Consider the following 15,949-nt stretch of genomic DNA (forward strand, 5'->3'; position numbering starts at 1 on the left):
TGTTTGTTGTAAAGAAAATTAATAAGTAAAAAGTTGTAAACTATTTATAAATTAGGGTACAAATGTGGAGTGTGTATGTTGTATGTGTGTTACATATTAACTAGAAAAATTGTAGTTAACACTAGAATTCTTTGGCCTCCTTTCATGGAGCCAATTAATTGACCAAATATTTGTTGAGTACTTTCTGTGCTATTAAGTACTGAGGCAACAATAATAAATAGGACACATTATTGTCTACTTTGAAAAACTTGGCAATCTACTTGGTGAAACAGATAGGCAAATGGGCAATTACTGCATAGTGGTGAGTATATTGTTAGAGGTGCTTGGGACAAGAGGAGAAATATGTAGTGCAGTCTTATGGGGATGCTGCGTCTCCTGATGAAGGTTGCCCTTTACATTTTTTAAGTAGTTCTAAAAATTTTTAAGTATTAACTGCATATAGGCAAAAAAATTCAAGTAGAATATCAAGAAAACTCTAAAATAAAAAGTTAATCTATTTTCTCTCACTTTCCAAAAGCAACTCTCCAGAGGTAAACTTTTTACTCCTTTGTTTTTTAAGTTCTTTTGTTAGTTAACACCATTATAGATCTATATACTTTTATAATTTTATTATTCACTTTATTATCTTTAGACTGAATCTCTTTGCCTAACACAGTGATTCTTAAAGTCTAGTCCAAGGACCTCTGGGAGTCCCTGACACTCTCTCCGGGGTCTGCAGGAGCCTCCCTTTCCCAGTTATGTGACTGTGTTGAGGCCGGGTTGTCTTCATAGACTTTGGCCAGAACGATGTATTGTAGCAGATTTAATGCAGGTGCAGATATGAGAGTGTAGTTGTCTTCTGTTAAGCCACCCACTAAAGAGATTTACAGAAATACAGAACAGCGCTATCCTTCTCACTTAATCTTATGTTCTTTGGAAATTATAGTTTTCCAGTAAAAATATGTTTTTTATATTAACTTGTAATAGGTTTATTATTATTTCAAAATGAGTTTAAAAATAACCATTGGGACTTCCCTGTTGGCGCAGTGGTTAAGAATCTGCCTGCCAATGCAGAGGACACGGGTTCGATCCCTGTTCTGGGAAGATCCCACATACTGTGGAGCAACTAAGCCCGTGCGCCACAACTACTGAGTCCACGTGCTGCAACTGCTGAAGCCCGTGCGCCTAGAGCCCGTGCTCTGCAACAAGAGAAGCCACTGCAATGAGAAGCCTGCGCGCTGCAACAAAGAGTAGTCCCTGCCCTCTGCAACTAGAGAAAGCTCGCATGTAGCAACCCAATGCAGCCAAAAATAAATAAAATAAAAAATAAAAAAACTATTTAAAAATTTTCTTTTAATTTCTAATATGGTGAATATCTATCTATTTCCCACATACCTATATACCTAACTATTTATATATCTATATCTATATCTATATATATATATAGATATATAGATATCTATATATATATAGAATCCACATAGAAGTATTTGGGGGGAGGGTCCTCAGTACTTTTTAGGAGTATAAAGGGGTCCTGAGACCAAAAACTTGAGAGCCTCTGACCTTAGTTTATGTCTTTCATGAGGATTTACCCCAAACATCCCATTCTTCCTTTCATCAGTTGTTTTTGGTTGGCTGTGTTTTTAGTTTTATTATTATTGTAAAGGTTACCAACATTTACACTCTGTGCTTTTTCTGTAAGTTAAATTATAGCAATGTAAGCCCTCTGGGAACACGTAATCAGTATTATGATGAAATAAATATTCGCTGAGGACTAGGCAGTGTGATCAGCCTGCGTGGAGGCAGAAATAACCCTTATTTCCCCAAACTCCTGCTGTTTCAGGATAATAGCCCAAGCCGCAAGACCTGAGAAGTTTTCTTAATATTTGTTGACTTCTCTTACTTAAAAAAAAGTACATATACAGGTTCCACTTTTTCTTGTATTTCTTTTTTGTATTGCTAAAGGAATTCCTTGAGTAATTTTTTCATGTCTGGTACCATAATTAGTAAACTTTCAGAGTTCTTGCATGTTTCAAAATTACCCTCTATGATTGATAGATGGATATTCATTTCAAGGTTCAAATTTATTTTTCTTTGAGTCTTAAAGTTATTGTTGCCTAGAGATCAGTGGTTCTAGTAAGAGGTCTGATATCTATTTGGTTTTTGTGTCTTCAGAAGCATCTTTTTCCTTTCTAGAAGCTACCAAAATGTCCTTTTTACTCTTAGAGTTTGGAAATTTCACTAGGATATTTAGGTAAATAGAGATTTTTAATTCACCTTGCTTCTCTCTCTGTGGGTCATTTTACTCTAGAAACTTGTGCCTTTAACTGTGGGAATGTTCTTCAGTTGTTTATTTCCTCTTCTCTATTTTCTCTTAGATATTTCTTCACTTTCAATTAGACAGATACTAGACTTTCCAGATATGTTGTTACATTCCTCTTCTCTACTCTCTCTCACTGTTAAAATTTCCTCCATTTTCCTTATCATTTTATTGATCTCTTTAGTCTTATCAAAATCATTGTTACAAAATTCTTTTAAATTATTTTGATAATTGTATCTTTAATTTCTGGGAGGTTTTTTTTTTTTCATTGGTTATTCATTTTTCGTAGCATTCTGAAGTTGCTTTATGGATTAAATATTTTCTTGAGATTCCCTGAGGATATTGATTAGATTTTTGACATGTTTTCTTTTCTCCCACGGTCCTTAGTTAAGGACATACGAGGTTGTTTAATAGAGAATGAGTGTGATTCTCCTCTGGCTGTTAGGTCTTTTTTCCTTATAGGTCTCTCCCTTGGGTGAGTGCTGATTGTGGTGTTTGAATCAATGAATGGGGCCTGTTGCTGGCTTTCCTGTGGGATGCCTGGGCATGGACTAGGTAGGCAGTTTGGGATCCCCCTAACTGCCAAAGTAACAAGGACATTTTTTTTGCAGGATGGTGTTTATTTATTATACGTATTCAGTAAATGGTATTGTATAGCAGTCACTGTAGTGGTAGTGATAGTAATAATAATGGCTAACACTTTTTGAGTGATTGATATGTACCATGTGTTTTTCTGAGTATTTTATGAGTTTGAAGTTTTTTCATCTTCAAGGCAATCTGATACAGAAACTAAAACAGAGAGGTTAAGGCTCAAGAAGAGGTTAACTGGGTTTTTAAGCCAAGTAGTCTGATTGTAGTGCCTGTGCTCTTAACCACAGAACACAGTCCCTTCTTAGGGGGAAACATGTAGATGGTGAATGATTCTTCAAGGAGGTGGTGATTGTTTACTGGCATTTTTCTTTGTTATAGAAAAGTCTCATCACTGAAAGATCTTTTAACTCTATCTCATAGGCACTGACTATGTTTTTATGTATTTTTTATGTGAAATTGTTCTGGTAACATGGGTTCTAACTGTGGTCATTTTACTTACAGTTTATTCCAATGCCTGTTCTATATGGTGTTTTCCTCTACATGGGAGTTTCCTCATTAAAAGGAATCCAGGCAAGTCTTAAGCATTTAATAACTTTGTAAAAAAAACTTAACCATTTTATATTTGCAATGATTGTTTTTGTGATGGTAGTGATTTATTCTCTGATATTTTGGGGGGCAGGTTAACTAGTGACTTCAAATCCACATTTTCCAAGTAAGTATTGCTTACTGCACATTTTTTTTCCCCCGAGAGTGAGATCATGAACTGTTATGTCCTTACCTATTTTTAATTGAAGCTAATGAAAGGTAACTATCAATGAAGACTAGTATAGTAAGAGGGAGGATCAAAAGGATTGGAATGGGGGAAAAGGGGCTGTTTCTGACATGTTAGAACAGCAGTTTCAGTTGCTTAAAAAGAAAATGTAGGTATTAGTCTTCTATAACCATGGTAATACCTGCCATTTGTATGGTGCAGTACAGCTTATAGAGCCTAGTATACAGATGATTTTCTGTGATCCTCAAAACAACTTTGGGATACGAAAGGAAGAAATACTAATTTTGTAAATCATGAAACAGAAATAGACTTACTGAAGGTTTTTAAGTAAGCAATGGAGCCAAGGCTAGAATCTAGTGTTTTCACTACTGTTTTGTCTTATTTATAGTATTTCTTGGGAAACAAGCTGATAGAATGAATTAGGATTTGGGTGAATCCAGCCTTAGTGTAGAACGTGTAGCTGCTCAGGCAGGGTTGGCACCACTCACCCAGTCCCGGCCGTGAGCAGCGTGTGGTCCCGAGCTGCCGGCTTCTGGCTGCCCGGTATCTCAGACGCACCAGCGTTTTTTTTTTTTTTTCAACACAGTCCAGTATCTACTCTCCAGTGGTCAAGAGATGATCTCATTAACTCAGTTGATTGTTTTACAACAATTTTGTGAGGTGTGTAGGGCTGATCTTATTCCCGGTTTATAAATGAGGAAATTAAAGCTCAAAAGGACCAAGGAATTGGCTCATAGTTTCCTTTTCACTGGGTGAAAAATTAGTAATTGTTACCTCAGGTTATTTTCATAAAATTGGTAATGTTAGACTTAGAAAGTACCTTGGGAGGGAGATTGTTACTCTTTTATTTTACATATTAGAAAACAAGGTCAGAGAGATTAAATGACTTGTGCATTTGATTATAGCAGATACATGTATCGAAATATTTTAATTCCCCAATTTAAAACATTTTGACTTGAGTTTTCTGATTAATGAATTACATTTGTTTAAGTGGTTGCCTTGATTTTTTTTTTTTTCCTCCTTGGATCAAGATGTTGCAAACTGAAACATTCTCCTGTGTTATCACGGCATATCAGGGAAGTTAGAGTTTAAATCACAAAACTCTAAAGTAGAATACAGTTTCTTTTCCTAAGTAGCAGAAATGAAATTTTTGTTGAAAACTTTTTCTTGTTTTGCTTTCCATTCGATATGCAGTTTTTTGACCGTATAAAATTATTTGGAATGCCCGCTAAGCACCAGCCCGACCTGATTTACCTCCGCTACGTGCCGCTCTGGAAGGTCCACGTCTTCACAGTCGTCCAGCTCACCTGTCTGATCCTCTTGTGGGTGATAAAAGCTTCGGCTGCTGCAGTAGTTTTTCCCATGATGGTAAGATTTTTTTTTTTCAGACTTCATCAGTAATTAATAACATTTTTGTGTGTTTTGGTAGTACTTATCTTACTAATATTTATAATTGACTTTGAGAAAAGGATTTGAAGCACCTTAGGTGTTTTGAAATGTGAATTAGCCCTTTCTAGCTATGAAACCAATAGTTTTCAAAATTGAATTTGCTTGTCATTTTCTAATTTTGGTTTGTTTTTGATATTTAGCCCTTGGGTATAGAACACTGTTCTGTATTTTTAAACAACTTCAGAGTTTAGGACGTTTATGAAGCAAATATGATAGCCTAACTTAAAAGCCAGAGCAACCAGAGCAACATGGTTCTTTAATAGGTTATTTCAATACATCTTTTTCAGAAATTAATAGATCTAGAAGTCAAAAAGTAATAAAGATTATAGATGATATTAATAATTCATTACATTATCATATAATTTAATAATTATTCATAATTTAATCATTAAATTATCACATTTCAAAATTGCATTTTGCAAATAGGGAATATTCATCCTTTGTAAATATTATGCAGAAGTTGCTTTATGTACATGGCCACAAAGAAAATCTTTAAAAATTAAAAAGTTGAGAAAATTATGCAGTTAATATTCCCTGATCACAAATAAATTAAATTACAAACGAATAGTGAAAAGTCACTAAAAAATATTCAGTATTTAGAAATTAAATTCTGAAATAAGCCCTGGATGGAAAACTGAGTTAAAAAAACCATGGTGGAGATACTGAAATGAATAACTTTTTATCTATGAGATAGAGCTAAAGTTATACTCGTAGGAAAATGTGTACCCTTCCTTGCCCTTATTTTTTCAAGAAGACTTAAAATAAATGCAACCAAGTTTTCTATTTGTAAAGATCAATAATGGATAAACTCATTAGTAAAGAAGAACATGAGAGAGCAAAATATACAAGATTAAGAAAGAGAAAAGATACATAATAACCACAGCTATGGAAGAGATTTGAGGGGTTTTAAGAAAACAGTACATGAATCTATAGCAGTAAATATGAACATCTAGAGTAGAGGTCAATAAACTTTTTTATGTAAAGGGTCAGATAGTAAATATTTTTGGCTTTGTAGGCCACTAGAATATTGTACAGACACTTATATAACGAGAGAAGTTTCCACAATATTTTATTGATAAAATTCAAAATAATTGTACGGTTTTAGTTTTTTTTTTTTTAATGAAAGACTGCTAATGAGAAGAATGGAAATTTTTCACTTGGGACAATATTTCACTTAATTGGAGTTAAAAGTTTACTGTTCCTCTCATCAAATCAGTTCTAAATGTTCATCTGTAAAAGCTAGTCTTAGCTCACAAGCCATACAAAACAGGTGGTGGAAAGGATTTATCCCAGGGGCTTGTGGTTTGCCTACCCCTGATGTAGAGGAAAAAGCCCACTATTTACTACTGTTATTTGATATGAATTGAAAGTTCTAACTGTGATGTGAGATAAGAGTAATATAATAATTGGTATAAAGAGAAGGTAACATTATTTGTTGGTAATGTGATTGTATACCTATTAACCCAAATGACTCAAAAAAGACTAAAATCTCTAATAGAATTAATTAGAATTTTGTTAGGGTGGCTGGATACAAGAAAACATGAAAATTAGTATGCAAGCTCTATCTTAGTAATAATGCTAAAAATTGAAATGAAAAAAATTTTATTCACAGTAGTGGCCAAACACTATAAAATAGTTAATAAATTTAAAAGGAAAAACCTACTTAAAGAAAAAAAACTTTATAATAATATTTGTATTAGTTTCTTAGGGCTGCTATAACAAAGTATCACAAACTCGTTGGCTTAAAGCAACAGAAATTTGTGCCACAGTTCTGGAGGCCAGAAGTCAGAAATCAAGGTTTGGACAGGGCCCTGCTCCCTCCAGAACCTGCAGGGGAATCCTTCTTTGCCTCCTTCTAGGTTTTGCTGACAGTCTTTGGCATTCCCTTGGCTTGCAGCTGCATAGCTCCAATGTGCCTTTGTGGTTGCTTGTGTTCTCCATGTGTGTCATTGTGTCTTCACGTGACCATTTTAAGAGGACACCAGACACACTGCATGAGGAGCCTATTCTCTCCAGTATGACCTGTTCTTAATCAATGACATCTGCAACAATCCTGCTTCCAAATAAAGTCATATTATGAGGTATTAGGGGCTGGGACTTAAATATTTTCATGGGAGACACAAGTCAACCCTTAACAATATTGAAGGACATAAAATTAAGACCTGAACAGATAGAAATATATACCATGTTCTTTGTTTTGCATACTTAGTATTATAAAAATGTCACTTCCAAGTATGAAGCCTACTAGTTTTATTTGCATGTGTGTTTGTGTGGGGGTGGGGGTTGGTATCAGTGTGAACCGGGTAATTTTAAAGTTTATAGAGAAAAATAGATACCAGAGCCACAACAACATGGATGGTAGAAATATTCTGTGTCTTACTGGGGTGTGCTTTACAAGAGTACATGTATTTTTCAAAAGCATTAAACTCTACACCTGATATTTTTTTATTTACTATATTTAAATTGTATATTAATGAAAAGATAAAGATATAATAAATACCAGAGAATAACATAACAAAGATAATTATAATTCAGAATTCCTGGCTGGGTCCGGGGGTGAGGGGCTTCACTGTTCCTGTGCTGATACCATAGTGTTTTGATAACTGAATATTTACAAATTGCTGTCAAGTCAGCATAGCTAATACAGTATGAAATTGGCATAGGAATTGACAAATAGATCAGAAAAACAGACTAATGAGTCCAGAAATTTGTAAGAATATATGAGAATTTACCACCTGAATAACATAAGCGGATTATTTCATTAAAGGCGGTAATTCATTTAAATGGGAAAATTTAGTATATAGTGTTAGAAGATTTGACTGCATACTGGGAGCTAAATAAAGTTGCTATCTTATATCATATTCAGAAAGAAATAATAAATCAATTCAGGATTTAAATGTTAAAATGAGTTGTAGTAGAAAATCTTGAAGATTATTTGTATAATCCAGTGATTGAAGGTAATTTTTCAAAGAAGGTAGAGAAATCCAACAGTAAAAGAAAGATGATATATTTGACCACATGATAATTGTTTTGTATGTCCTTATTAAAATCAGATTGTGAACTGGGAGAAAATATTTGTAACATATAAGACAGATAAAGTGTTTCTGTCCAAACCACACAGAACTTTTAGGAGTTCATGAACAGCAGTCAATTGAAAAAACAGGCAAAAGACAGGAAATAGTGAAAACAGAAGATGGAAAACATAGTTAGAACACTGACATAAATCGCAGCAATGTCTATTTGGATCCACCTCCTAGAGTAATGAAAATAAAAGCAAAAATAAACAAATGGGACCTAATCAAACTTATGAGTTTTTAACAGCAAAGGAAAGCATAAACAAAATGAAAAGACAGCCCACAGAATGGGAGAAAATATTTGCGAGCTATGTGACTGACAGGGATTAATCTCCAAAGTACAAAAACAGCTCATGCAGCTCAATATCAAAAAAACAAACAACCCAGAACATCTAAATAGACATTTCTCCAAAGAAGACATACAGCTGGCCATAAAGCACATGAAAAGCTGCTCAACATCGCTAATTATTAGAGAAATGCAAATCAGAACTACAGTGAGGTATCACCTCACACTGGTCAAGAATGGCCATCATCAAAAAGTCTCCAAACAGTAAATGCTGGAGAGGGTGTGGAGAAAAGGGAACCCGCCTACAGTGTTGGTGGGAATGTAAATTGGTTCAGCCACTATGGAGAATAGTATGGAGGTTCCTCAGAACCTCCTTTAGGTTCTAACTAAAAATAGAGCTGCTACCATATGATCCAGCAATCCCACTCCTGGGCATGTATCCAGAGAAAACCATAATTCGAAAAATACATGCACCCCAGTATTCATTGCAGCACTATATAATAGCCAAGACATGGAAGCAACCTAAATGTCCATCAACAGATGAATGGATAAAGATGATGTGGTATTTATATATACAATGGAATGTCACTCAGCCATAAAAAAGAATGAAATAATGCCATTTGCAGCAACATGGTTGGACCTAGAGATTATCATACTAAGTGAAGTAAGTCAGATAGAGAAAGTCAAATATCATATGATATCACTTATATGTGGAATCTAAAAAAAAACGATACAAAGGAACTTCTTTACAAAACAGAAACAGACTCACAGACATAGAAAACAAACATATGGTTACCAAAGGGGAATGGTGGTGGGGAGGGATATATTAGGAGTTTGGGATTAACGTATACATACTACTATTGTATATATAAAAGGTAATCCACAAGGACCTATTGTATAGCACAGGGAACTCTACTCAATATTCTGTAATAACCTCTGTGGGAGAAGAATCTGAAAAAGAATATAGATATATGTATATGTATAACTGCATCACTTTGCTGTACACCTGAAACTAACACAACATTGTGAATCAACTATACTCCAATATAAAATAAAAATTTTTTTAAATAAAGTAAAAACAAAAAAAAAAAAAAGGAAATCCAAATGTCCAGTGAACATTTGAAAACATCTTCAACCTCAGCAGCAGTTAAAGACAAGCAAATTAAAGAACAATGTGTCTTTTTCACAAATATAATTTGAAAGTTAAAACCTAATGCTGGAAAATGGGTTCTCTAACGCATTGCTGAAGAGATTTTTAAAAATTATATCTACTTAAATAATGTACATAATGTAAAGTCATCATAAAAATTAATAATCATGTTTGTGAAGACTCATCATGCTTAATCTGCTTTATAGTTTTATGCAGAGTTCAAGGGATTTATATAAGAAAAGGCTAAAAATGTCATTTCCTTTATGTCTTTGAGCAGAAAGTTGAAAAATATAAATAGGTGACTCAGTTTCTTTGGAATAAGATAGTGTATGAAATCATTTTAAAATAAAATATGTGAAGTACTTTTCAATTTACGATTTAATAAATACTTTTTCTCCAAGTGATATAATTTGTATATTTTTAGATGTTACTTAATATTCTCTCCATCACTTTTTAAAGGTTCTTGCGTTAGTCTTTGTACGCAAACTCATGGATCTGTGTTTCACAAAGAGAGAGCTTAGTTGGCTTGATGATCTCATGCCAGAAAGTAAGAAAAAGAAAGAAGACGACAAAAAGAAAAAAGAGAAAGAGGTAAAAAAAGAATTTTAAATATACACTATTCACTTATTGTTTAATATTTTGTACCAAGTAGCAAGCACTATTATAGTCACTTTGATGGAATCAACTCCTTCAGTCCTCCTAAGAACCTTATTATTATAAAGTGTAGGTACTTTTATTATCCCCAATTTACAAATGAGGAAACAGAGAGAGAGAGAAAGAGAGGTTAGTAGGTAGTTTGTCCTAAACACAGGCTCTTACCCATTTTACCAACTTGCCTTTAGCCCTTACACAAAAATACTGAAAAAAAAAATTACATATCATGTGTATACTAAATCAACAGAAGAATTTACCAGTATTAAAACATAGCTAACACAAAATAATTCTACATCATAGTCTCTCATCTAATATAACCTTAAATGTACATAAGTACATTTTAGCATACATTTTAATTTTAACAGCATTTTAATAATCTGGCATATATTGGGTTGGCCAAAAAGTTTGTTTGGGTTTTTCCGTAACATCTTACGGAAATGAACTTTTTGACCAACCCAGTGTAAGGACAAAAAAGACTTTAAGTAAATATCTTTTTACAGAAAGTATAGTAAAACTTTAGTTTTTATATTCAATATTATGTACCCTTAGTTGATTTGTATACTGAGATTTACATGAATACTCTTTTCTGAATTTGATTTTTTTAAAATAACCAGCTCAATACTATAACCTAGTAAGAAAGACAAATAAATACTTGAGTATGTAGCGTAGGTGATTTTGTCGATTTTAGTGCCTCACTTAATTTTCCCATTCAGAATATTGTTTGAAAATCAAAGATAAGAAGATATGCATTTTTAAAAGTTGTGGTCCTATTTAAATAGATCTCAAAATTGCTGGGGTTTTTTTCTAATTTTTGAGGGAAATCAGCATAATTTATAATTTAAAATGTATTAATTTATAACTTATATTGCATAGTTATTATGGAAAAACATTTATTAAAGTTTTGCAGACAAATGCGTTTAGGGCTTGTTGGCATTTTTTCATGGTTTCGATTGATTTTTCAGTGCTGATTATGGCAAAATTACTGGTTGTGTATTTACTTTTCAACAAAAATTTTGACTTTTTAATTAGGACACTAATTAAAACATTTGAATTGAGTCTGCAAAATTTTTAAGAGCTTTGTTTCCTTCAAAGCTATATATGTATGTAAATGTTTATGAACTTGATGATTTTTCAAATAGGATATAATCTATTTATAAAATACTTAGGTAAAATTGCTTGCTTATTCCTATATCAGGGAGAATAAGGTTATTTGCATATCACAAAACAAAAGTAAAGCTGGCTTAAACACAAGAGCTTATTTTCTCCTATAGAAGGAATCTTGAAAGTAAGTGATCTGGTGTGATGGCTCCACAAAGTTATCTGGAACTCTGCTGCTTTTCTCCCAGCTCGGCATAGACTTTCCATCCTCAGAATCCCCTGATGGGTCAGAAGGGCTGCTGAGTTTGAGCTGTCATGTCAGCATCAGAGACAGCAGGAGGTAGACCGTGGGCAGCTCCACCCTGCCATCCAGAATGGCATCCAGGAATTTCCACTGACACCACACTGAGTTACAAGGAGTGCTGGGAAATTTAGTTTAGGTTTTATTTTTTTATCTTTTATTATTTTTGTTAAAACTGGGTGCATCGCCACCCCCAAGTACTGGGATTTCTATCAGTAAGACAGAGGAGAGAATGCTCTTCTTGTCTCTCCTGTACTGCCCACCCTCCCCATTATAATTGTGTCATGATTTTGGCTGTTTCTTAGCTAAGGTGTTCTCAACCTGGGGTGACTTTCTGATGGTCAAAAAGGGGCTGCTACTGGCATCTAGTGGCCTGCTGAACATCCTGCATACACAGGACTGCCTCCCAGACAAAGAATTGTTTGGCTCTAAATGTCAGTATCGCTGAGATTGAGAAACCCTGCCTTATCCAAGTGAGGTTTTGCTTATACTTTAATGAGAGTTATGAGGTTTCACAAAATTTTGTTGCTCATTGTATGCCTGTGTAATAATTGATAATAAAATTTATGTAGCTAAATTGATATTTAAACAGTATCAGTGATTAACTTATAGGGGTGACAGTTACAACCTCTTAAAATTAATCTTTACAAGTGGTTGTTTTCATCTTGTGCTACAAGTATGTGTTCATGGAAAAATTTTCAGTCATGGCAGATTAAATAATATTGTCAGTTTGGTTTTCTGATTCTTTAAGATACTAATATATTAATTGGTCCTCCTGGAAATATTCTGGGAAAAGTAATCTCTTCATGTATGTGCTTTAAAGGAAGCTGAGAGAATGCTTCAAGCTGGTGAAGATACAGTGCATCTTCCATTTGAAGGGGGAAGCCTCTTGCAGATTCCAGTTAAGGCGCTAAAATACAGGTGAGATGCAGCTTCATCCTTTAAAATGTGCTTCATTTACATGTCAGATGCATGAATAAGCCATGCAATGTTTCTTTAAAGTCATGTTACCTGTTTTTTAAAAGATGACAAATACTGCATCTGACATGTGGGCTAAAGGAGGGCTTCTGCAGGTGGAAAAGAAAGTCACTGGCTCATCCTCCTTCTCGCTTGCAGGAAGGAGTGAAGGAGACCTTGGCATCCATGCCAAACAGAGATTGTCCTGTCGTTCATCACTCCTTCTGTTTCAGTGACGTTTAAAATCAGTCGTAGAATATTCCCATTCTCTCAGTAGTACAGCTTTTTTTTGTTCTGCCTTTCATTATGGCTGGGGTTGGTGTATGCTGGAAAATAAACATTTGTAATCCATTTTTTGATAACCTGTGACAATGTGACTATGTTTAGAGGCCCTAGAACTCTCCTGCGGTTTCCAAAGGTGTGATTTGACCATTGGCAGTGAGGGCTCATACTAGGGAAAAATTATTGTTTCATACATAGTTTATCACGTATGATTTTGGCGATTTATATTTGAATCTAAGAACTAAATATAGAGGTTGGGAAATGTAAGCTTTTTTGTAGATTAAAAACCTCTGTTATTTATGTACACATCTGATTCTTCTACACATTTATTCTATTTATGACTGGCCATTTATAGAAGAAAGATCCGTTTTAGAATATATATAGGTTCCTTCCTTGACCAGTTAATGGAAAATGTTTGTTGATATTTAATTATCTTGCTTCAACCTTTTTTCATTTTTAACTTATCTTTATAGTTTTTATAAGGGCACATTTGGACTTGCACATGTTTATTAGTTTTGATAAATGAATTCACAAGTAATTTTTCTCTAATACTTTTTATCATTGGTATTATTAACTTTTATCATTGGTATTATTCTTTGTCACCTTTATCATTGGTGTTATTCTTTGTCACCTTTCATGATTTTCCCTCAAATTTGTATATACCTAAAATTAAATGTCAAGTATAGACGTTTTGATATATCCAAATAGAGTGCTCTGCTTCTCTAGATTCTGTCAATGTTTCTTAAATGAATTAATGTATTGACTTTGTTGCTGAAAAGAGTATAGGGGGGCTTCCCTGGTGGCGCAGTGGTTGAGAATCTGCCTGCCAATGCAGGGGACACGGGTTCGAGCCCTGGTCTGGGAAGACCCCACATGCCGCGGAGCGACTGGGCCCGTGAGCCACAGTTGCTGAGCCTGCGCGTCTGGAGCCTGTGCTCCGCAACAAGAGAGGCCACAATAGTGAGAGGCCCGCACACTGCGATGAAGAGTGGCCCCCGCTCGCCGCAACTAGAGAAAGCCCTCGCACAGAAACGAAGACCCAACACAGCCATAAATAAATAGATAAATAAATAAATAAAAATTTAAAAAAATCTTTAAAAAAAAAAGAGTATAGGAACTGCCGTGATAGTTACTGGTGACTCACCAGTTTGCTGAGGTTGTTTGCCACTTAATTTCTGCAGGTCCTGCATTATCTCTTCCTCACTGTGATTACACTTGGATCTTGACAAATTTAAACGGAGTCCATGCTTACACTGTCTAATATTTAACAAAAAGAATGGGTATATATATATTTACTTTTGTCTTTTAAATGATGACGTGAACCATGATTAATGTCATTTGGATTAAAACTTGAACATCCAGAATGCCAGGAACTGGCTGACCTGTTTATTTGCCAGAATTTTAAATCTTAAGTAGCTTTGGATTACTTGCCATGAAAATGGAGTGAGATAACATATGAAAGCATCTGGAAACTGTAAAGTCCTATAAAATATGAAAATAATTTATTTAATGTAGACAAAATTTTTCCCATCTAGTTTTATTTTGGGGAAAAACAAAATGTATACTTTCTTCAAAAAAGGTCTCAATTTCTATAACGGGAAAGTTCTTGCTTAGAGAAGATCATTTAGAAGCTAGAAAGTGCTTCAGGAACTTCTCTCTTCAGTTATTTGAAGTTGGCAACTGAGCAAAAAAACGTTTTCTTGGGGTAGACAGGGTTTCAAGTTGGATGGCTCTGCCATGGTGAATTTGGGTGTTCAAATTTGTGCACTTTTAAAAACTTCACTTGGTGAAGCAGCCATTCCTAGAGAGTCTCCAGTGGCCACGTCACTCTTTACTGCAGTCTTACATCATAAACGACATGCAGATTTAAAGTGTGAACAGATGACTGCTCTTTAGTCATAACCTGGCTGCCAGCACATTGTTAATTTAACACCTCATTTGACATTTGTATTTGTCGCTTGTTTGCATGAAACGTTTTCCTTTTGGTGAAGAAAAAGGACTTGCAAATATATTCCTGTTAACTTCCTAGTACTTTCATGTTACTCCAAACTGACAACCTTGAGCCCAAAATTATTATGGATATCTTCATTATTGGATTTGGGGTCTTGAGGTAATTTTTGCAATATTTCACAGAGACATGGAATGGTTACATTTGTTTCTTATAATGAAAGGACAGTATTTGGATTTTGATACATTTTATATAGTAACACCTTCATACTAAAAATATTACTGATATGGTAATACCAGCTAAAAGCAGTACTTATAAACCTTTTTTGTGTGTTATCTGTTGAAGTATTTTAATTTCTAATTTTAAAGTGTCCCATTTCCCAGAATTCTTTTTAATGATTTTTAAAAGCTATGAAAAAAAATTTTTTTAATCCTAATTGTAATTTTTCTTTACATACTTTGGATAGTTGTTTGCTGCAATTGAAATTCGCGCAGATTATAAAAGTTTTCTAACTGACTTGAGGCTGTATCACTTTTTATATTTATAAGCACATTAATATATTCCTTTATGTTATTTCAATAGTATACTTATAGTCAAGATAATCACCTTTGGGCATCATTGCCAATTTAATTAGTCTCATTGCTAGTTTTGATTATAAAGAAAGATGCAATTCCCCTTGAGACCTTTATAATAGAACTCCAAAATACTGCTATCTTGCTAGATCTCGGTTTAAGTGCATGACAAAGAGTTTTCTCAATTTTAAGCTGATGAAAGCAAATATGATATAGATAATAGGAATGACAATATTAATGCTTTTGCAAGTACTGAATACTAACCAGAAAGTGTATTTGTTCTTCAGTGTTGATCCCTCAGTTGTTAACATATCAGATGAAATGGCCAAAACTGCACAGTGGAAGGCACTGTCCATGAATACTGAGAATGCCAAAGTAACCAGATCTAACACGAGGTAGCTGTAATGATTTATGCATTTTCTAACTATAGCCAACTTTCAGTTTACTTATGGATAGCTATTCAGGAAAACCATTAAATTTAACTCAGTTTACATAATTTATATTCTCTTTACTTAA

At 34.1% G+C, this 15,949-nt stretch overlaps 1 protein-coding gene across 7 annotated transcripts in view; it reads left to right on the top strand.

Annotated features, from left to right (window-relative positions):
* SLC4A7 (solute carrier family 4 member 7) overlaps positions 1-15,949 on the top strand; it is a 115,511-nt gene that overhangs the window by 93,573 nt on the left and 5,989 nt on the right. For 4 of the 7 annotated variants that reach the window (XM_068557969.1, XM_068557971.1, XM_068557974.1 and 1 more), the window contains 5 exons: positions 3,392-3,460; positions 4,857-5,030; positions 10,081-10,212; positions 12,498-12,595; positions 15,721-15,828. In XM_068557969.1, the coding sequence (XP_068414070.1) occupies positions 3,392-3,460; positions 4,857-5,030; positions 10,081-10,212; positions 12,498-12,595; positions 15,721-15,828 (581 nt within the window). Of the gene's footprint in view, positions 1-3,391; positions 3,461-4,856; positions 5,031-10,080; positions 10,213-12,497; positions 12,596-12,790; positions 13,285-15,720; positions 15,829-15,949 lie in introns of those variants that run through there. The other 3 variants (XM_068557972.1, XM_068557976.1, XM_068557973.1) reach the window with 2 other exon arrangements.

Source organism: Eschrichtius robustus, chromosome 12 (assembly GCF_028021215.1).
Source record: "Eschrichtius robustus isolate mEscRob2 chromosome 12, mEscRob2.pri, whole genome shotgun sequence".
NCBI lineage: Eukaryota > Metazoa > Chordata > Mammalia > Artiodactyla > Eschrichtiidae > Eschrichtius > Eschrichtius robustus.